At 40.5% G+C, this 22,972-nt stretch overlaps 1 protein-coding gene across 1 annotated transcript in view; it reads left to right on the plus strand.

Moving 5' to 3' along the window:
* LOC115651507 (alpha-1-antitrypsin-like) overlaps window positions 1-18,300 on the plus strand; it is a 41,576-nt gene extending 23,276 nt beyond the window's left edge. The window contains exons 2-5 of the mRNA XM_030562588.1: window positions 5,514-6,180; window positions 11,913-12,186; window positions 16,372-16,519; window positions 18,115-18,300. Coding sequence (XP_030418448.1) covers window positions 5,514-6,180; window positions 11,913-12,186; window positions 16,372-16,519; window positions 18,115-18,300 — 1,275 coding nt within the window. The remainder of the gene's footprint in view (window positions 1-5,513; window positions 6,181-11,912; window positions 12,187-16,371; window positions 16,520-18,114) is intronic.
* The last annotated feature ends 4,672 nt before the right edge of the window (window positions 18,301-22,972 follow it).

Consider the following 22,972-nt stretch of genomic DNA (forward strand, 5'->3'; position numbering starts at 1 on the left):
ATAAACACGTAGAGGAGGTATCTGTTTTCATACTCTTATGTCTGGTTTTGATTTAGTTTCTGCAGGAAAGCGTAAGAAGAGACAGGCACATGATTAAGCATAATAAGATAGATTCTCTGAGCCAATTCAGCTACACTTGCACAGAATCAGAAGTGTCTGCTCCCCCAGTACCAGACTGCCAGATAACAGCCTAGTCTTCAGCATAAACATAAGAATAGCCATACTGTTTTCTGACAGTGGCCAATGCCAGGTGCCCCAGCGGAAATGAACAGAACAGGTAATTATCAAGTGATCCATCCCTTGTCACCAGAGGTGAAAGTAAGCTGGTCCGGTCTGGCATACTGGTAAAAGCCGGCACACAGCCGACAGTACCAGCAGGGCAGCTGATGGGGGGTGGGGGGGATGGGGGCAAAAGGGGTAGCTTCCCTGGGGCCTGGCAATTTAAAAGTGCCCGGGGCTCCCATCAACAGCCGGAGTCCCTGACCCTTTAAATTGCTGCCAGAGCCCCAGAGCTCCTGGCTGCCAGTGTCGGTACTGTTACAATAGGACTCCAACAATGATTTAAAGGGCCCAGGTTGCTGCCGCCGTAGTGGCAGCCGGGAGCCCCGGGGCTCCAGCAGTGATTTAAAGGGAGCAGGGCTCCCAGCTGCTGCTGCTGCTAAACCCCAGCCCTTTAAATCACAGCCGGACCCCCAGGGTAGTGCTAGTACTGGTGGTGGCCAAGAGCCCCAGGCCCTTTAAATTGCCGCCAAAACCCAGGGCAGAGAGGGCCAGGCAGTGCTGAAGGGCTGATTGGGGGAGTCTGGCCCAGCCCTGCCCCTTCTTCCAAGGCCCCGCCCCTTCCAGGAGCCCAGAGCTACCCCCCCACACACCTTAGTCAGGACTCCGGCTGCTCTGTGTACTGGTAGGTCCCTTATGTTACTTTCACCCCTGCTTGTCGCCCATTCCCAGGTTCTGGCAAACAGAGTCTAGGGACACCATCCCTGCCTATCCTGGCTAATAGCCATTGATGGACCTATCCTCCATGAATTTATTTAGTTCTATTTGAACCCTGGTTATAGTCTTGGCCTTCACAACATCCTCTGGCAAAGAGTTCCACAGGTTGACTGTGCGTTGTGTGAAAAAATACTTCCATTTGTTTGTTTAAAACCTGCTGCCTATTAATTTCATTTGGTGAACCCTAGTTCTTGTGTTATGAGAAGGAGTAAATAACACTTTCTTCTTTATTTTCTCCACACCGTCATGATTTTATAGACCTCTATCATATCCCGCCCCCTCAGTCATCTTTTTTCCAAGCTGAAAAGTCCCAATCTTATTAATCTCTCCTCATATGGCAGCCGTTCCATATCTCTAATAATTTTTATTGCCCTTTTCTCAACCTTTTCCAATTCTGAACCTTTTTTAAAGGCTGCTCTGTTTGGCACCCAGATTCCCATGGTCCCTGAGGACCATACTTATAACTGGGAACCAGATGAATGCAGTTTCATCCCAGCCATGTCCCCTTTCATCTGGCTACCTGCCCCCTATGTGGTATGGAACCCCAATACCAACTCAATACTATCAGAGGATTTCTCCATACCAAGGGGAGAGGAGAGATCCTCAAGTGGCTCTTTATGCTGGGTTTATGGCTGTTTTGTACAAATGCCTTGGTAGGGTCGAGGATCTTGCTAAATGGTTAAACCCCTGCTCCCACTAGAACCAAATCAGAGTTTTGCCATTGACGTCAACTGGAGCAAGATCATGTGCAATGTACAGTGAACCCACACAACTTCAAATTGTCCCTGTAGATTAAATATAGCAAACACTGTCTTTATGGCATATTGGTTGAAGCACTTAAAGAGTTGTTACAAACCTCATTCAAGGTATTGGATGTAACCTGTTATTTTTGGTAGCTCCTTTTGTTTAAAGAGAGATGGGAGATTTCAACAAGTGAGGTTAGGATGGGTAGTTGATGTAAATATTCAACCGGTTTGAGGGAAACCAGTTTAAAACATCAAGGAGAGTTAGACAATCTTGAGTAATATAAACAGTCACATGTGGGACAAGCATATTCAGCAAAATTAGGTGTCCAGTAAAACTAGTTCCACCACTGCTTGCTCTGCCTCCTCTCTGAAACTGGGTTCTGAGTCACGGCCCTTAGCTGATGTCATTAGCATTTACTAGCAGGTGCCTTGCTGTATGTTCAGCAGCATAAACAACAGAGCAAGGAGCAGTGCGGACTTGAAGAACACAAGAAGACTCTGTTGATTGCACTGTAAGTAATGTTTTTTCCCTTGGAGAATTATAATCCATGTTCCCTGTGCTACATGCAGATTGGTTCATGGATAATCAGTTGTGGAATTATTCCAGCCACATGCAGGTTGTTTTTGTTCAATTTTAACCTTTTTAAAAAAAAAATCTGCACTACAGAACTTCTTTGTATGGAATAGCTCCTTTCAGATAAACTGTATCTCCAAATGTTTTAAGTAGTTAAATAATATAAGAAAGTCGTGGTACCAAATGTCATGTGTGGCATAAAGAGATTGTATAGTGAATACATTAAAGGGTTATGCCGCAAGTCCAAGGCACAGGGAGAGAGAAAAGGGAGGCTGATGTAAGCAGGAAAAAATATGATTTAACATGAGACTTTGAGAGAGAGAGAAAGAGCTGACAAGGCAGAGGATTACTCAAAGGCTTTTGAAGATTGCAGAGTTGGGTAGAGAAGGTTCTTGCGCCAGCATTAGAGGAAGTGCCTGGAGGCAGAGTCTGGAAAAGCAGACCGAGAGAGAGAAGCTGGAGTAAACCTGAAATGCTGTAAGATCAATTACGACAAACTTAAATGTGTTGCTGACACGACAGGGGAGTCATGGTGGGTTTGCTGTAGGTGTCCCTCCTAGCATTCAGAGCTGACTAGATTTTGGAGAACTGGGGCTTTGATGGAATATGGTGGAAGAAAATGCCATGGGTAAGGTGGGAATTGATGGAGGTAATCAAATTAGGTCAAAGAGAGGTGCCCAGTTCCCACTGAACATCAACATTGGACATATAACTAACTCCCTTTGAAAATCCCAGACACTATGTTTGTTCGTTCAGGATATTTTATTTTAAAAACATATCCCCTGGATGGAGAGGCTACTGGGCATATTGGGTTTACATATACCGAAGACTGTTATTTACTTTTTATTTGGTCTGTTGATCAAAACCCAGACACTAAATACTGTACTAGCACAGTTTGTGCCCATTGATGTCATTTCAGTATTTAAAGATGCTGTTATCACAAGTACATTGACACTGACAGTTCCCACACCACTTTGGAAAACCCTCTCCAGTTGTTTTGGTTGCTACTGTCCTTTTCCATTGGTTCTGTTTATTCGGAGTTCCACTATTTGTAATTTCTCAAGATTTTTCCAGTTCAGCCTCATCACTCTCACTATCAGCATCACATTTTCCTCCCTTTTTTATGATCTCTAGGATCTCCTCAGTTCTCCATTGTCAAGGTTTTTTCCCCACTTTGAACTTCAGAGTACAAGAAGTGGGGACCTGCATGAACACTTCTATGCTTAATTACTAGCTTAGGTCTGGTATGCTGCCACCAGCCAGAATTTAGTGTCTGGCACACTTTCTGTTTCCCCAAAACCTTCCCTGGGGAACCCAGACTCAAATCCCTTGGGTCTTAAAACAAGGAGAAATTAACCTTTCCCCTCCTTTTCCCCCCCAGACTTTCCCCTCCCTGGGTTGCCTTGAGAGGCTTCACACAGATCCAAACTCCTTGGATCTTAAAACAAAGAGGAATTAACCAACCCCCTCCTTTCCCCCCACCAATCCCTGGTGAGTTCAGACCCAATCCCTTGGATCTTAAAACAAGGAAAAATCAATCAGGTTCTTAAAAAGAAAGCTTTTAATTAAAGAAAGAAAAGGTAAAAATTATCTCTGTAAAATCAGGATGGAAAATGCTTTACAAGGTACTTAGATTCATATAGACCAGAGGGACCCCCCCGCAGCCTTAGATTCAAAGTTACAGCAAACAGAGGTAAAAATCCTTCCAGCAAAAGAAACCTTTACAAGTTGAGAAAACAACCATAAGACTAATCCGCCTTGCCTGGCTATTACTTACAATTTTGAAACATGAAAGACTGATTCAGGAAGATTGGGAAAGCCTGGAAGGATAGCCCGTCCCTCTCAGTCCTGAGAGTGAACACACAACAAAACAAAAAGCACAAAGACTTCCCTCAACCAAGATTTGAAAGTATCTTGTCCCTCTATTGGTCCTCTGGTCAGGTGTCAGCCAGGTTTACTGAGCTTCTTAACTCTTTACAGGTAAAAGAGACATTAATCCTTAACCATCTGTTTATGACATTCATGAATTTTCAGAAATAATTGTCATTGGTCTGGTACATTCATTAACAATTCCCCTAACACTTTGGTATGCACATCACCTGGACTTGTTGATATGTATATATACACATTTTCTCTGTATTCCCTTACCTATTTGTGTTTTACCAATTGCTACAGTATATTCACAACGGTTTTAATAAGTATTAACTGCATAGAGCAATTTTTCTCTGTTGTTAATTACAAATTTTTAAAAAATCTTGTTCGCCCATTATGGAACCATAATAATTTTTCACCCATTCCTCATACATTAATGGATTTATTTTCTCTCTGGTATATGTATTTCCCCTCAACACACTTGAGATTGAACAAATTTGTTCTTTGTTTCCCTTTTGCTAACATTTATGCTGCTTTCTTTCTGCCTTATCTTTGCCTGCAAAACTTAACTGAATATTCTTTGACTCCTTCCCCCTTTCTGTTTCACACCAAACTTCTTTTAACCCTCAGTCTCTCATTGAAATATGCAAACAAATGGAGAATGACTGATTTCAAATTAATTCTAGTCTACTGCACCTTAATTATGGCATCTTTTACGATATTTCGGTCTTCTTCCACATTCATGGATTTTAACATTTCTTCTTTCACAATTCAGTAATATCCCAAAATTTGTTTCCTTGAAATATAATATTGCTAATACTCGGAACCCTTTTGTCATTATATTGAATTCAAATAGCCTGTGGGACATGATAGCAGTTTTCAGGTATCTAAAAGGGTGTCATCAGGAGGAGGGAGAAAACTTGTTCACCTTAGCCTCCAATGATAGAACAAGAAGCAATGGGCTTAAACTGCAGCAAGGGAGATTTAGGTTGGACATTAGGAAAAAGTTCCTAACTGTCAAACACTGGAATAGATTGCCTAGGGAAGTTGTGGAATCTCCATCTCTGGAGATATTTAAGAGTAGGTTAGATAAATGTCTATTAGGGATGGTCTAGACAGTATTTGGTCCTGCCATGAGGAGAGGGGACTGGACTCGATGACCTCTTGAGATCCCTTCCAGTCCTAGAGTCTATGAGTCTATGAGTGGTCACTGTTTCTATGCCTCCTTCATAGTATGTTCAGGTTCTTAAACAATTCCTTTCTGTTGGTGAGCATATGTTGAAAATTATTAAGATTTGTACACCAAATATGTTTTTTTCTTGCAGAATCTTAGAAAAATGAAGTCAATCTTTTACCTGTGTTTTTTGATTGCTGGGATTCATGGTGAAAGACCTTGCCAACAGAATTCTAACGACAACAACAGCACTGAAAATTACCACGGTGGAAACAGAAACCAAGTAGGTCCAGCAAACGAAAATATGCTGGGTCATAAAGTAGAGAGAAGCATTTGTCAGTTTGCATTTAATTTTTATAAGGAGGCTTCTTCTCAGAGAAACAACAAGAATGTGATCTTTTCTCCCATAAGCGTATCCACTGCCTTTGCAATGCTGTCCCTGGCTGCTAAATCAGAGACACTGCAAGAGATTTTTAACGTGCTCCACTTTAAACCAAATGAGATCCAGCAAGGAGAGATACATGAAGGTTTCCATCAGCTCATGCAGTCACAAAATCGCCAGAATGCTAACTTCCAGCTGGATATGGGGAATGTGCTGTTTGTGAAAGACCAGCTGAAACTGCAACAACAATTTTTAAATGATTTAAAAAACTTTTACAGTGGAGAAGCTTTCCCAGAAAACTTCAAGAATGTCAGACCAGCTCAGCAGAAGATCAATAATTACATAGAGAAAAAAACACACGGGAAAATTATCAACCTACTCAATAATCTAGATCCAACTACTGAAATTCTTCTTCTTAGTTATGTTTACCTTAAGGGTAAGACAAAATCATAGGACATCTCGCCTCAGGTCATTTGGCTATCCTTGTGCCAACTCTAGGCTTCACCACTCCCTTTTGAGTACTATTTTTGGAGGGGGAATCACTACCTGCTTCACAATTGACCTTTTATTCACAGTGTTAATTATGAATAGAGCTGGTCAACACATTTTCATTGAAAATAATTTTCTGATTGAAAGTGTTGACTGTTTTTTTTGACAAAATTTTGGTGATTTTTTCCCTATTTTCTGATCAAAGCCAGAGCTGATAAAAAAAATTAGTAAAAAATTAATCTTTTTTTCTGATGAAAGGGTACGTAAACTATACATTCACACAGGTACCAAATTCAGGAGAGCATCCCTGTTCAACAAAACACTTAATCATATACATAGGCCCCACTGAAGTCAGTAGGACTCATTGCTTAAGTACTTTCCTGAATTGGCACCCTTGACAAATGCTATGAAAATTTCTGATAAGCGGGTTTAGAGTGCAGTTTGCAAAATGCTGTAAGATACTCATCAGACAACTTGCTGAGTGGAAAATTCTTTATTCTGTCCCAGCAGCAGCAAACACACAGAGGCAGGTATATAACAGAACTCCTGCTTCTCCTCAAAGCCCACCTCTTTGGAACTAAAGTAACTGATTATACCTTTTATCACATTCTGAAACCTGACTAGGGCCCCCAGTTGTGCCAGTGTTTGCACATGTCAGTCTCTTTATTCATACCAGTTGTCTTGACTTCTAAACTTTGAAATTAATTTAAAAAATATGAACAATGTCAGTGAAGTTTTTGGAAATGTTACCCCTTGGTTTGTAACTAGCTATTGAGCTGGTCAAAGTTTTTCAAATGTTGACCCACTCCTTCTCAGAAAAGACATTTTCCCTTTGTTTTTCAATTACATCAATTCATTTGTGTAAATCTTTGAAGGATTAGCTGTAGAGCGGTAAAACTAGTTTGAATCTAGTTCAATTGATTCACTTGAAAGGCTGCCATAAAAAAAATGGAATAAAGTTGTTCTGTCTTGCTACAGAGGGCAGGACAAGAGGCAATCGGTTCAAAGTACCATTTAGCAGATTTAGATTAAATCTCAGGAAAAAATTCCTAACTGTAGAATAGGACAATGGAACAGACTGCCTCAGGAGGGTGTGGAAGCTTCTTCACTGGAGATTTTCAAAAGGAGGCTGGATAGCCATTTGTCTTGTGTTTAAAAAAACCATCCAAATCCTGCATCTTGGCAGGGGGTTAGCTTAGATGACTCTTATGGGCTCTTCTAATTCTATGATTCTATGTTTCTTTGTCCTTCCATATCTATATCCCTCTTCCCCACTCCATCAAGGAAGGCCAGTTTTTATCTGTCCCTCTCTAGTTTCAAGATCTTTACTCATCTCCCAAATAGCATTTTCAAGACAGGCTTTTAGTTAGCAGGTATCAGGCTTTCCTTCCAATCTTAACAGTGGACAACAACAACAAAAGTGTGGGTTCTGCCCACTCTGAAAATCAAACAGCTATGGAAGTAGAAGTTACATAGATTTGAAGGGTTTAGCCATAAGTTTAGTACAATATCATACATTATAATAATAAGAAGAAAATATTCACTGAAAATAATATAGGAACTAAACCCTTCTCCATAGCACATATGAAGGCAGAGCTGTCACATATGTTCTAAACTGCATATTTATTTAAAAGTAGAGATGCCCCTAGCCACTATGTTCAATTCCATTTCTGAAATGAATACCCAGCACCCCCAATATTTTGTATGTGTAGATCCTGTCTTCCACTTTAAATGCCTCTCTCTGTAAAATGTTTGCTATGAATTGATGATTATGCCCTGAGACAAACTCCATTTCTTTTTGATTTTAAAGAAATTGCGAAGAATTACACTTAAAATCCAAACTATTGCTGCCATTGCTTCCACATGGAAAATAACAATGGGCTAAAACACTGAATGGATCAGAGGCTAGGTTTGGTTTGGAGAAGAATCTGAAATTTTAGAAGCTTTTATAAAGTCTGACGTAACATTTAATGGCTGTTCCATCCTCTGTACCATGTGATTATTCCCCCCACAGTCCTGATGTCTCTTCTCCCTTTTCCACAATACATTGTAGCTTACATTGAGTTGTTGTCTGACGATGGAAGCTTGGTGGCATTCTAACTTGCACTGTACTGAGGGTTTCACCAGATGATTTGCTACTCTTCTTGTTTGCCTGGGGGCTTAGATAGTGAGCATGTTCTCCCCACTCCCCCCAAAAAAATCCTGTCATTTTACTTGCCCTCATAGTCCAGCAAGGAATTATTGTCCAACCCACTGGAAAGGGAAAGCTCTGGGTTTCCTTTTGTCCCTGGAGCATTGTGAAGAATTGCAGAGGCAAGACCTCCTTGAAAAGTGCCCTGCTAAGAGGAGGGGCAGCACAGGCATATCTGGGTTTGGATGGAGGAGTAGGGAAGAATTAATGAATGTCCCCAATATGCAATCTGTCTGCCAAATTCTGACATCCTTACTCAGTTTTTAACCAAAGCTGTGTATGAAACCAGTAGGAATTTTGTCCGAGTAAGCAGCAAGTAATAGCTGCCTGAGCATATCAGGATTTGGGCCTGTGACTTATCAAAAAATGTTGTGATTCACTATGGAATTTCCCTAAAACATGACAAGGTAATACTTCTGCCGAGTTAAAGAAGAGTCCAGGGGCTCTGACCTGACAGTACAAAAATTGGAGCCTTCTTTTAACAGACAGACTTACTCTAAAATTACATACATCATGTTTGTGGCTACACCGTTTATGGAGAAGCTTACAGTCACAATGTAGCAATTTTCTCCTCTTTAAAAGAATAATGCTTTGCACTTTATATCTTGAAAGCCCCATACAAGCATTAATTAATAATAATGACACCTTTAAGTACTATGTAACTCGTATTATGCCAGTTTTATAGCTGAGGAAACAAAAGGTAGAGATGAAATTATTTGCACAAGGCCTCAGAGTGACTCAGGGTTGGAGGAGGGATTAGAATTCCAGAGGACATTGTTCTCAGTCCAGGGTTTAGTCAACCAGACCAATTTTACCCAGCAGGGTAATTGTGCTGCCCATGTACTTTAATTGAGAAGCAAAGTGTAATTTAGACTTAGAGCTGATCAGAAAATAGGGATTGGTTTCTGAAGAAAATTGTAATAACTTTTCAGTGAAATATCAAATACCAAAATATTTTGGTGTTCAGGGATTCAGTTGCTCCACAAAAGTTTCCCCAGAAAGCAACGATTTTTCATAAAAAAGGTTCTAGTCAAAACCTTGATTTTCCATGAAAAACAGTTAGATGGAACATTGTCAACTCTTACTTACAGTATCCTCTGTTCTTCGTGACATTTTGTATGATGGCAGACTGCATCCAACAGCTCAGAAATGCAGATTCATTGTCTCTGAATTAGGAAGAGCTGCTAAGGCTAGTAGTCATAAAGGAGGCATTTCTGGATGAACTCTGAGGAATTTGCAGTCCAGATCCAGATCTGAATATTGGGGTTTAGGATTAGAGTTGGTCAGGAATTTTCAATATGTTTTATTTTAAATGGAAAATGCAGTTTGCTACAAAATCAAAAATTTCTGTAAAAATTTTTGATTGTTGCCTAAATTTTTTGATTTTTCATCTGGAAAATCTAAATTAAATATTTCATTTTGTGTTAGATTAACCTGAATCAAAACATTTTGGTTTGTGAAACCAAATCAAAACATTTCATTTCAGATCAATTGCACATTAATCTCTGTTTGCCTGAGCTGCCACAGTGCCTGTGGGAGTTGTAGTCCAGCTAGGGAGCCTAGCCCATAGAGAATAGGGGCACAAGGCATGGGAACTACAGCTCCCATGAGACATTGCAGCAGCTCAAAGGACACAGATTAATTGTAGAACCATCATAAAAAGAAATATTTTGAGGTTCAACATACCAAAATGAAACATTTTGATTCAGGAATACTGAAACATTTAATTTTGATCAGAAATATGAAAATGAAACATTTCAACAATTCTGAATCTAAATGTTTCAGAACTTTCCATTCCACTGTTTTTGATATTTTGGCATTGTCTTGATTTGACAAAAAAAATCAGAATTTTCCTGCAGGACAGAAATGCCAGTTTTTAACCTGCTTCACTTGGGACCATCTTTAGTTTGATGAGATTAGTCACTTCAAGAATTCAGTTAAACAAGATTTATTACGAGCTAATGTCATTGAGGTATTTTTAAGGCTCCCATCACCATATATCTAGGCATTAACACACACTATTTTTAGTATCATTAAGGACAGTGTCTGAGGTGGGACTAGAATTCAAGGTATCTCGCTTCTAATTACAAGAAAGGGGTGCATTTTTGGCATATATATATATATATATATATGCATTATACAAAGAAAAGGAAGTTATAGATATTAAGCATTATCTGGTGGGAACATACAGCATTACAGTGGAAGCATGTAAATGCATTCTAATGCTCTGTTTTCAGTTATTCAGTACTTTCTGAAAAATACATCAGTTGGGAAAGTCTAAGCAAGACTGATTAATAGATCAACTGTTTTTTAGTACATAGGGTTGGGAGGACAGGAAACAATTTATTTCCGTATTACAAGAAACATCATTGCAATGTTTTGTTATTTTTCTAGTTGTTTGTTAACAGCCCTATGGATGCAGTGAATGAGGGTGAATAGTTGGATTTTGGCTTGGAATTTCTTCTCACCAAGAAGAAGACACTTCTCTGAAAACACTTTGAGCGCTTCAGAAAAGATTGGTTTTGTTTTGACCAAGCTATTAGCGTTTGAAAATCCCATGTTTTCTGCTTGCCCAGTACATTTTGCAAGAGGGTTTTCACTGAGCAGCGTGAAAGCTGGAGTAAACATCTGCCACCACATTGGCTGGGTAGCAGACCAACATTTAAAACATCCCCCAAAACCTAATTTGGATGGGAAAAGCCATCAGTAGATTGTGCCTTGCTCCCATCTCTAAGAAACACCCTCACCTCAATCTGGTTTAGGTGTGGGACTAAGTAGAGGAGTCTTCAGCCCAAATGATCCCTTTCTTCCACTTGGCTGAAGTCCACTCCCTTGAACAAGGGATCTTTTATGGACTTCACCCAAGTGAAAGAAAGGGATCAGTTGGGCTGAAAACTCCGCTACCTAGTCCCGCACCTAAACTTGACTGAGGTGAGGGGAGGTTGTGAGGGTGTTTCTTAGAGATGAGAGCAGGGCACAGTCTACTTATGGCTTTTCCCATCCAAATTAGGTTTTGGAGGGTGTTTAAAATGTTGGTGTGCTACCCAGCCAATGTGGTGGCAGGAGATGTTTACTCCAGCTTTCATGCTGCTTGGTGTCAGTTGAAAATTGCTGCCAGACATGCAGGATCAACTCATATCCTGTGCTAGGACACTGGAGAATGTATTAAGCCTCCTCCCTGAGAATAGTCTGGCAATTCCTTCTGGCATGAGGACAGGCATTGGGGTATATGATGGCTATCTAAGTTGAAAGCACCATCCTTTTACTATAGAACAGCTTCTGGGTAAGTTTAAACCACTCCCAACCCAACCCCCCCATGAGCATATTACAGTTGAGTTATTCTAATGTATACGTTTAGGGACAGATCCTCAGTTGGTGTGAATTGGTGTAGTTCTGAAGGCAAATACAGCTACTGCAGTTAATGCCAACTAAGGATGGTTGCTTGTTCCCAGAACATCCACTAACTCTCTCTTTCTTTGAATCATAAGCCACGTGGAATAAAACTTTCAATCCAAAGTACACTAAAGAGGATGACTTCTTTGTGGATGGAAACACAGTTGTTAAAGTCCCTATGATGTTCCGGATGGGCATGTGCAAACGTGCCTATGATGCCCAGCTGTCTAGCACCGTGGTGCAAATGGATTATAAAGAAGAAAGCATTAAAGCATATTTTATTCTGCCTGATGAAGGACAAATGAGGAAATTGGAGAATGGCTTGTCATGTGAAAGTCTGACTAAATGGAGAAAATTACTTTCAGAAAGGTAAAATCTTTCAGCTCTCAATTCTGGTGGCAGGCAGTCCCTTTAGATCAAGAGTGTCGGACAAATTCGTGGGGAAGGATGATTGTATTTTAACTATGATCCCCTGGCTGTGGTACAGCATTAGAATGAATGTGCTACCCTCAGTGAGGTTAATGCATAAAGATCAAGACTAAAATATGGCCTTTATGTAGTTAACTTGTTTAGTTATTTTCCAGGGCTTGTCTACACGTATAGCACTGCATTGATGCAGCTGCACCACTGTAGTGTAGTGAAGACGCTATCTATGCCAAAGGGAGAGCTTTTCCTGTCAGTGTAGGTACTTGACCTCCCCAAGAGGTGGTAGCTATATTGATGGGAGAAGCCCTCCTGTCGACATAGCACCCCTGAGTGATATAGTTACACTGACATAAGTCTGCAGTGTAGACCAAGCCTAGGACATGTTATCTGTTCAATATCCTATTGTCACATTCTGTATCACTCAATGTGAAAATCTGCTTCCTTTTAGGACCACTGCCATTTCTGCATTTTGTTTCTTTTGCTTTCCCATGTGCCTTTCTCTGTAGTCTGTTGTTCTCCCTTTATCTCATTTTTTCCCCTTTTGCATTTCCCTCCCTGTGGCAGCTTTTGTTTCAGGCTACTAGCAGACCCAAGAAGATGGCATTTCATTGATTATATTCATGTTACATTATCTTTGCAACCATGAGAGCTAGAATTTTAACTCACTTTGAAAGGGACAAATTTAGGTTCCAGTGCTGAAAATGTGCTTGGCTTCTTGCCTGTTTACAGTGGGACTGCTAATGTGCATAAAATTAAGCATGTGCCTGTTGGCGGACCCAGGGCCTTTCATTCTGGAGAGTAAGAATGTCCACATAAATGCACCAAGCAGGCTGAACACTTAACAATACTGCCTTAGATTACCAAACTCCAGCTTTAAGACAAGGAAATGAATTAAATTAAATACACAGTTTACAGTTCTTTACGTTGACTAGCTGGCAGAGCTTTTTGAAACATGGCAACACTTTTTCACAAAAATTTTCACTGAAACATGTGAACTATTTTTCATTGAAACTTCAAAAATGTAAAAATTTAATCTAGCTCTACCAACAGGAGGATCCTCATGAAAAGTGGTGCTGGTACAATTTTTATAGTGGGGGTGCAGAAACCATGTGTTTGGGTTGTTAGTTTACTACTTCAAGCCAGGAGGTGCAGCAACACCCCCCACACTGCTAGTTTCAGCCCCAATGCTTATGATTGTTCCTAAAATCAGTACCAGGCAATGAAACAACTTAACTATAATGTCAGTGGTGTTATCCCTGTCAAATAAACATGAATTGTGCAAAGAGGAGCTGCCTTAGTATCGGCAGACAAAGAACTAAGCAAAATGTTCTTACCTTTTCCAAAACTGGAATAATCTACTTATAAAGCAGCAGTGGAGTTCTATGGTTTGTAGTATAGAAAGACCTCATTATTAGAGACCCCAACGAGCTGGCTTTGTGTGGACATGTTCACTCACTGAAATTCACTGGAGTTTGGCACTCATGCAAACGGAGGACCAGTAAACCTCTTCTTTCTCTCCACAGAGTCTTCAGAGCAGTTGGTTTGGTCCATTTTGCATCTTTGGCAGGGTGTAATAAATCCGTTCACTCCCTAAATCAAACCCACTTAAGGGCCTCCAGGGGAGTAGGCTACCTACCTGTTTTTCTGTTTAGCAGTAATATAGTTGGAACTCCTTGGGTCCTGTTCTCTTTTTGGCACCTTCATGTCAATCTGCAGCCTGATGCCTCACACCCCACTGTGGTAGTGAAGAGAGCTTCCAAGGGGAGGTCATTTGACTTTCATAAACCCAGCTGAGTTATGCCTGGTTTCAGTGAAGAACTTTTGCACAGTCCAGTTCAATGAACACCTCTGCCCTGATATAACGTGACTCGATATAACACAAATTCAGATATAACGCAGTAAAGCAGTGCTCTGGGGGGAGGGGTGTGAGGAGGCTGCGCACTCTGGCGGATCAAAGCAAGTTCAATATAACGCGATTTCACCTATAATGCGGTAAGATTTTTTGGCTCCCAAGGGCAGCGTTATATCAGGGTAGAGGTGTTTCTGGTCTGAATAAATATATGGAGATAACGTAGAATTGCATGCAGCTGGGAGCAGTGTACTTCAGGCCATTTCAGTAGGTTACATTCAGGGAAGAAGGGGTTGCCCTATGGTTAAATCTCAGGACTAGAGATTCAGGAGCTCAGGATTCTATTCCTAGATCAGACACCAAGTTTCTGTGTGATCTTGGTCAAGTCACTTGACCTCTATGTGCCTCAGTTTCCCACCCGCAAAATGGGTTGATGCCACTCACAGTGGTATTGTGAGAAGTGTTCATTATTGTTGAGATTAGAGTGACCAGACATCCTGATATTAGAGGCTTTGTTACTGTCAACTGTTATCACCCTGCCCCCATCCCGATTTTTAACACTTGCTATCTGGTCACCCCATTGAGATTGTGGGACGGAAGGTACAGAAGCACAGAGTATTACCCTTATGTATAGCAAGGTCCCTGTTTAACCTGTGGGTAATTTGTTGTGTGCCCCAGTGTCTACTCCTCTCTTCCTAAGGCTGTGTGTGTGCTATATTCTTCTTTCCTCTCACATTAGCAGTAGATGGGGACAAGTGGAATGGGTTATTCTATATAATGGCAGGATAAAAATGGCCCATGACAGTTGCATCATTAATAGGGAAGCAGTCAGCACCTTCTGCCGGAAAAAAAACAGGAAAAGGGAAGAGATCAGCAATCAGGAAAGAGTCTATTGCACCTCCACTAGCACTAAGAGCTAATAACAGTCCTAGCATCTAACTTATGCCATGTTCTCACGTGCTATCAAATGGCTAGTGCTTCCCACTGTAGATGCTAGAACTAACTCCGGAAAAACTAGAGACAGTGGGACAATGAGAAAAAAATGGCACCAGAAATACTGAGCATTGGCTAGTTTTACAGAAAGCACTGAAGAATTCATTTTCCATTAAATCGACTAAATCTTACATAGAGCCAACAATATGATTCATGAACTAGACAGATATGCTTTGTTGTTAGCTTTTTCCTAAATAAATTAGGTACCACACATTCTTCTGCTCTCTTTGGAATTTGTTTTGTTCGTTTTCCTCCCACAGGTTTAATTTAATTGTTAAGCTAGGACCAGCATTTTCAAGAGGGACTCATGAATTTGGGTGCCTTGCTTTTTTAGGTGTCCAGCTAGAGACACCTTACAAGGGATTGATTTTCAGAGGATGAATGCCCAGCACTTTCTGAAAATCAAGCACAAAATCACTAGTTGCTTTTGAAAATCTTGGCTTAAGAGCCTTAAGGAGGAAAATTTCCCTAAGAATGGGAATACAGTACAACCTTAGATATCTTAAGGGACACTGGCAATGTACCAGTAATAGAAGGTTGGAAGATGGTCTAGCAGGCTCTGAAGTTTGAGTCTGTTTTTAAAGCCTGCTGGACAGTTCTCCTGATTATGGACATTGAGATGAGCTGTCCTGAGGGTTGATCTATAGTCCTTTGAAGTCAATGAGAATCTTCCCTTTGACTTCAGTGGCTGTCACTGAATCAGGTTCTTGATGGGGCAGATAAGGAATCTCCTGGAGGATGGGGAGGAAAAAAAAGCTGCGTGAAGGTATAATCCAGATGCTCTGCACTTGTCAAATTCAGAAGCACAGCCTCATTGTACTTAGCAATATTACTTAGAGCTGTCCTGAAACTGTCTGTATTAGATCCTTATAGCTCCTATTACCATTGTCTCTGAGCACCTCCCAGACCTCAGTGTATTTATCCTTACCACGCCCATGTGAGGCAGAGCAGTGCTATTATACCTAATTAACAGATAGGAAGCTAAGGTACAGAGATTCTAAGTGACAAGGAATAGAACCCAGGTCTACCACATTCCAGGATAGCACCTTAGCTATAAGCCATCCTTCCTCCAAGTCCAATACTACTTATCAGAAACCACCTGTTCCCCACCTGAGGAAATCTGTCATGGGTCTTCAGTCAAATCTTCTCTATGGACTAGTGGAAACAATGCAAACAAATTTCTCAGTAATCACCACAGCATGTTATGTTGTCAGGAATGAGTTTGCCCTGCACTGTGACATCTGATTGAAATGTTTTACCATTTTCTTGCATTTCTTTTTGGACAGTTCAACCAATTTATATCTGCCAAGATTCTCTGTTCATGGAAGATTTGACTTAAAACAAATTCTTTATAGCCTGGGCATCAGAAAAGTATTTACTAATGAAGCTGACCTGTCTGGAATTACTGGGCAGCCCGGGCACGAGATTTCAGAGGTAAGTTAGGTTTCTTTCTGTTTAAAGGATCCATGATAACTGATATCTTTACAAATGTTTCCTAGGGGAAACCCACATAAAAAGGCTTTTCTCTGTATGAAAAGCAGGGACTGAGGGATGGAATATTCAGCCCAAACTAGCTAGGTTGCTTGTGCAGTTGTATATGCTGTAACTTGCTGTGATACAACATTTTTGGCCCAGTAGAGTTTTACAGTACATGGGGCCACTTTACTTACTGCACACTTGAGCAAATCTCTTTCTCCCTTCACTCACTTCCCAGAGGAGACCCCTATGGCCATCTTCCCCTTGATATGAAAGGGGTACAAAGTGCTGTTTTTCAGAGCTTCCATTGCTTCTGCTGCTTCTGCATAGCTGCCTTTGCCTCTCCCATTATTAAAAACACTGGGTTCAATTCTGTAAGGTGCTACGAACAGCTGGGCAAAAAACAGGTTCTTTGGTTTACTGGCAATTCTGAAGTTTGCCAGTAAAATCAAGGGAAAAACATCATGTCAGGTCAAACTTACAACATTTTTGAGAAAGCAAGAAGTGAGAAATAATTGTTCTGGTTTGACTGAAACATTTCACTCAACCAGATATGAAACCTTTTGTTTCTCTTTACAGCATTTTAATTAAAAAATATGAAGGGGATTTTGAAACAAAATCAAAACATTTTGATTCTTGATTTTTTTTTGAAAATCTTTTTAAACACACACAATTTGTCAAACTTGGCATGCATTTTCAAACTATTTCAGTGTCACCAAATCAGCGTTTTTCACTGAAAAAAGTTTTCGTCCAAAAATTTCTCCCAGTTAGAGAAGCACCCTTAGCTCCTGTTAGCTTCAGTACCAGCCCCTTGCAGACCATTACAGTTCAACCCATGTTCAGTCCGTTTGGATTGTCAGTTTGAGAGCCTTACAATTATACCTTACATGCAAGGTACATTTGATTAGTTAACACTGAACTCCTGTTAAAAAACAATACAGAAAACCTCAACCACCCACAAATGAACAGATGTAATCTAATGAATCCAGGTCTAGCAATGTCTCTCAGTGTGGTAAGGACCAGCTTGTGTCCTTTTCTGTCCCAAAGCCATTTTATCTATGCAACTTCTGATGTTAACATACAAGACATATGCAAGGAAAACAATCTGTACCCCTCAAATCTATTTTCTTTCCACTCTTGATTTTTCTCACTTGTGAACTATTACTCCACTATATAAATTTGCCAAACAACTGGGTGTAATTCTGCTTTCGCATTGGTTTTACACTAGCGTAACCCCACTGACTTCAGTGAAGTTGTTCCTGATTTACATTGGGGTAAGCGGGAGGAGAATCAGGGCCAGTGTTTGCGATAATAGTATGAAATAGTGACTATGAGAATGGCTTCTTTTAAGGATTTTGATTCATGCAGATCACCAATTTTTCTTGCTGGATTTGCAGTAGCCCTTTTGGTTTGTGGGGTTCACTCACACCTGTTGCTCATTCTTTAGCAGTTATTTCTCTCAACACTTTTGCTTTAAAAACAATCAAGCTCATATTCAGAAACCTGCTTGCAGTCCACACTCAGAACGGTAATGTTTGTTGATTTCCTTGTAGGCTATCCATCAGGCCATGGTGAATGTGGATGAGAATGGCACTGAAGCTTCAGCAGCCTCTACTATGGAAATAGTGCCAATGTCTGTGCCTGTTACCGTTATAGTCAACAGACCCTTCATGCTGGTAGTAGTTAAAGATGGTGCCATACTCTTTATGGGCAAAATTTTGAACCCTGTGGAACAATAGTTACTAAAGTTCTGTATGCATTAATTACGAGTAATTTATCACCACTGTTAAATAAAGAAACATTTTGATCTAATCAGCGTAGAGATGGCTTTAGAGGCCACCTTTTCCCTTGTAGTGTTGTATATTTTGCTTCACAACTGAGAACTTTAATAGATTTTAAATCACCATCACTATAGATTGGTTTGAGTTTGCATTTAAAAACAAAGAAAAGAAAAGACATTCAAGTTCAGGCAGAACTGTCAGCAGAGGTGAAAAGAGAAAATCCTTTGTAATGCTGAAAGCAGCAAAACATTTTCTGGAAAGTGAGGATCAGAAAAGATGTCGAGACCCCTCCTGTCCACCTCCTCACCGTGTACATTACATTTGTTTTGCATGCTCACTGACTGCCAAATTAGTCCGTTACGCTTCTTTACCATTTACATCCATTTTCTTACCAACCTGAGGGCTCAGTCTAGCAGACACCTATTAATAAATGTAGTGCTTACTACCCTGAGTGGCCCCATTGCTGTCAATGAGTCTAATAAATCGTTGCCCTGTGGCCCCTTTGTGCCACCCAGGCGGATGAAAAGGGGTCATAGAGAAGGTGTAAGGTCTCCCTGCTGAAGAACACTTACACCTCTGTATTGACCATTTTAGGGCAGGACAGAGGCATGGCAGGATTAGGCCAGAAGAAGGAAGTGGCAGATCAGGAAGGGGAGGAGGTGTGACCAGAGTAGAACTGTGCCGCAGCAATTCTGCATCCTTGAAGTGGCCTCTGTGCGGCACTGAATCAAAGTTCAGTTTAGGTCAGCCCTGTGCCGGGGCCCAAGTCGAGTTTTGGAAGCTTCCAAATAGGGAAAATGGCTTGTGTTTCCCCAATGTCCCCGAGTCAGTATTTTTGACAGTATAGGATGAATCTAATCCTGTGGAACCACTCATGGCAGTAAACATCACTCCAGTAGTAAATGTTTGCAGAATCCATCACTTACAGCCTATCTGTAACTTACACCAAGTTTTACATAACTACATGTTTTGGCTGTGGTATCTTGAAGTGGGCCCTGCCTGTTCCCAGATTGTACCTTCACAGAATATCTGCACTCAGCTCAAAACCTGCTTTATATTTTAATATAGTCACAGTTGTATAGGATTTCTCTTTAGTGTTAGGATGCAAAGGGTTCCAAGATAATTTATACTACAGATGCTTATTTATATATTTTTCTTACCTAAATTTTACCTTCATACCATTTTACTTTTTTTTTCAGAAGATCTATCAGTATTTTTTCTCCTATATTCATAATGATGGTATGTTTTCTGACCTTTAGTGGAAGAAGAGGTAAATTACTGAGTGATTCTGTTAATGGGTATTCTATGTTATGATTTCCAGTCTTTATATTTGACCTTGAAATATACAGAAAAGTTATTATGTCAGAGAAATGAAAATTAATAAACATGAAATTTAAAAGTTTTTAATTGTACTCTGTGATTTCTACAGAACAGGAATTAAGCAATTAGGACATATGATGCAAACAGTCTAGCTAATCCCAGCATCAACCAGCGTTATATCTATGTGCTAATTAAGATCTCCATAGGGAGGTCTGTAGTGGACTTTATAGAGGCCTCTGATCTTTCCCATGTATGTATATATTGGTACCCTTTTTGGCCCGAGTGGTTAGCCAATATTTAGGGTCTTGCAGATTGCTTTCATTAGGAGAAGTTACTGATAATAGATATTTCTTTGATGCAATCCTTGTTATTTATAAAGAATGCACATAAACTCCTGTTTCTCCAAACATAGCAGGAAGCAAACAACAGGAGGCAGTTTCTTTGCTCACAGTTCTAAGCCTCTGTTCAGCTAGCACTCTGCCCAAAAAGTTCTCTCCTGGCTTTCTCTCAGGACCATGTTACCAATGCTGTTCTTGCTGTCTCATTGTTTTTCCTGCTACCTTATCCGTCAGCTTTCTACTTCTTTCACACCACACAGAGACAGATACAGCCCCTGCATTTGCAATTAGTCCCTAGTTTGGTTATGATGGGAAAGCTGGCAGAGTGCCCTAAAGGTGGTCAGATTCTGAGTCTGTTTGATCTCCTTTGGAAGCTGTTCCACACCTGAACTTCCTTTTTTGTGGCTGAACCCTCTCAAGAATTCTTGGGAAACTAGATGAGAGCAAAGATAAGTTTTATTCCCTTGCTCCTTCACAGAGCTGACATTCTTAGTTCTCCTCCTCTTCCCCTCCTCTTTCCTTCCTCCACCCTCACTTTCTATGGTGCAGCCTGTGGGGGATAGCTCAGTGGTTTGAGCATTGTCCTGCTAAGCCCAGGGTTGTGAGCTCAATCCTTGAGGGAGCCATCTGGGGTAAAAATCTGTTTGGGGATGGGTCCTGCTTTGAGCAGGGGGTTGGATTAGATGACCTCCTGAAGTCCCTTCTAAGTCTGATATTCTATGAATTGTAGTTACAGGAACCACCTAGGAGCAAACATACAAGTTTTTGCAATCTGGTGTTGCTATCTGCACCTAGCAAGATACAACACCCTGGACTGAGAATGCTCCTCTTGCATTCTTCTTCCTGGGTTCTGTAAAACTGTGTTGTACCATAGAGATTGCCGCAGTCCTGGATGGAGTTGCTGATGTAGCTGTATCCTGGAAGCAGACTTCCAGGGGATTAGCACCCAGGGGGGATATGCTCACAGTGACCTCTTCCATTAAGGTGATGAGCTGTTGCTTTCTTCCAAACTGAAGCCTTTAGTGTTGCCATCAGCAGTACCAGATACAATGTGTTACAGTAAACCAGTCTGGTGCTGATACTGAATCATAGTGGCCAGGTCCTCATCTGAGAGAAATCAGAAAAGGTTTCTAGCAAAATAGAGGTGGAAGATGTTTTTCATCACTGATGCTACCCTAATCATCTAGGCTTAGTGAGGATAAAAAGAGAACCAGAGATGACTTCACACAAAATTTGATGAACATGGAGCAGACACATTGAAAGTAAGGGAAGGAAATGTCCCAGCTTGCTGTCTGAGTGTTTCCCCCTCTCACCATCATCTCTCCAGTCTTGCCAGACCAGCGTTTATACCAGTTGTTCTTCATCCAGATACTGATCTCCTTGAGGTTTGACATCTGTGGAGTGATATAAGCTGAGTCGATGGAAATTGACATATACAACATCATCTTATTGTCCTATGGAATTAAGGATCCTATGATAATAATATGACTCGCATGGGTCTATCCCCTCTCAGGGATCCCATGTAGTTATTTAAGAGAAGGAGAAGGGATAGGATAGGTCCCCATGGGTCTCTACACATGAGCGTCTTTGGAGAAGAAGACGGTTGTCCATCATCAGTCTCTAGGTCCTGCTGGAGAGGAATAATTGGAGTCACTCCACTGCTGGGCTGACTACTCTAGCTACTCCTGTAAATGGACCATCTGTAACAAACAATGGACAGCTGTGCCAAAGGCTGTTGAAAGGTCAAGTAGTGTGAGCATTGAGAAAAAGCCTCTGTGTATGGCAATGAGAAGATCATATTTTAATGCTACATAAGGTCCAGTCCTGTATTTCTTGTGCACCCTAAACTTCTAATGACCTCAATGAGGTTCCTCTAACCCTGTGTTCAGGCACCAGAGGGTGCACCATTGACCTCATGGGGAGTTTGGATGTGCAGGACTAGGCCTAATTAGGATTGCCAGACAGCAACTGTGAAAAAATGAGACTGGGGTTGGGGGGTAGTAGGTATCTATATAAGAAAAAGTCCCAACAAATGGGACTGTCCCTTTAAAAACAGGACATCTGGTCCCCCTAGGCCTAATTTTATATGAAATTACATTCCAAATATTGTTTTGGAGCAATAGAGTGAAATTCACATACATCCCTGTTTGGAGTCAGCCAATCATCCCTAGGGGATTAGCTCAAATATGCTTTAAAAATGCAAACACATGAATTAACATGAGATAACTTATTTTTGATAAATAATTCCAGACTCAACTCAATTCAGACATGAATTAACAGTAACTCAGAGGGCCACTGGAAGCCATTCCTGCAGTGAATAGGACCAAATTCATTGGTGCAGTACAGGTGTAAATGAGAGCACAATTTGGTCCATTAAATCTACATACCTTGACAAAGATAATTCTCTGAATCACAACTCAGTGACTTGAATGGAAGTAATTAAAAGGGAAAACTTGGTTAACTGCTCTTCCAATTAGAGGCATTTTTTATAATAAGGAGTAACATATGTTTTTTTATAATTTTTGGAGGTCTCATTGTTTTTATTACTTATGTGATTGGAGATGATAATTATTAGGTTATAGAAATATTTTTTCCATATTTTTTGTAAGTACAGATAGTATAATTTTTGTAATATCAGACTATTATCCAATAGAATAGCATATAGCAAATGTAAACCAATCTATTTTTCAATAATATTTTTTGTTTCTTCCTATGGAAAGTTATTCCAATGGAGCTCACTGCCAGGAAGTTTTCCCTGATATTCATCCCAAATTTTTCCTATTTTTAATTTCATGTTATTACTCATCATTAAAACCCATTGTAGCAATCCTAAATAATTCTTCTCCTTCTTTGGTTTCATCTCTCAAATATTTATGAAATGTATGTCTTCTCCCTGTATTTAAAAAAGAATCCCAAGCAACCTGAACAGTGCATGTAATGGGTACATGTAACAACTACCATCTTGCTTATCA

The sequence above is a fragment of the Gopherus evgoodei genome, chromosome 4 (assembly GCF_007399415.2).
Source record: "Gopherus evgoodei ecotype Sinaloan lineage chromosome 4, rGopEvg1_v1.p, whole genome shotgun sequence".
Taxonomy (NCBI): domain Eukaryota; kingdom Metazoa; phylum Chordata; order Testudines; family Testudinidae; genus Gopherus; species Gopherus evgoodei.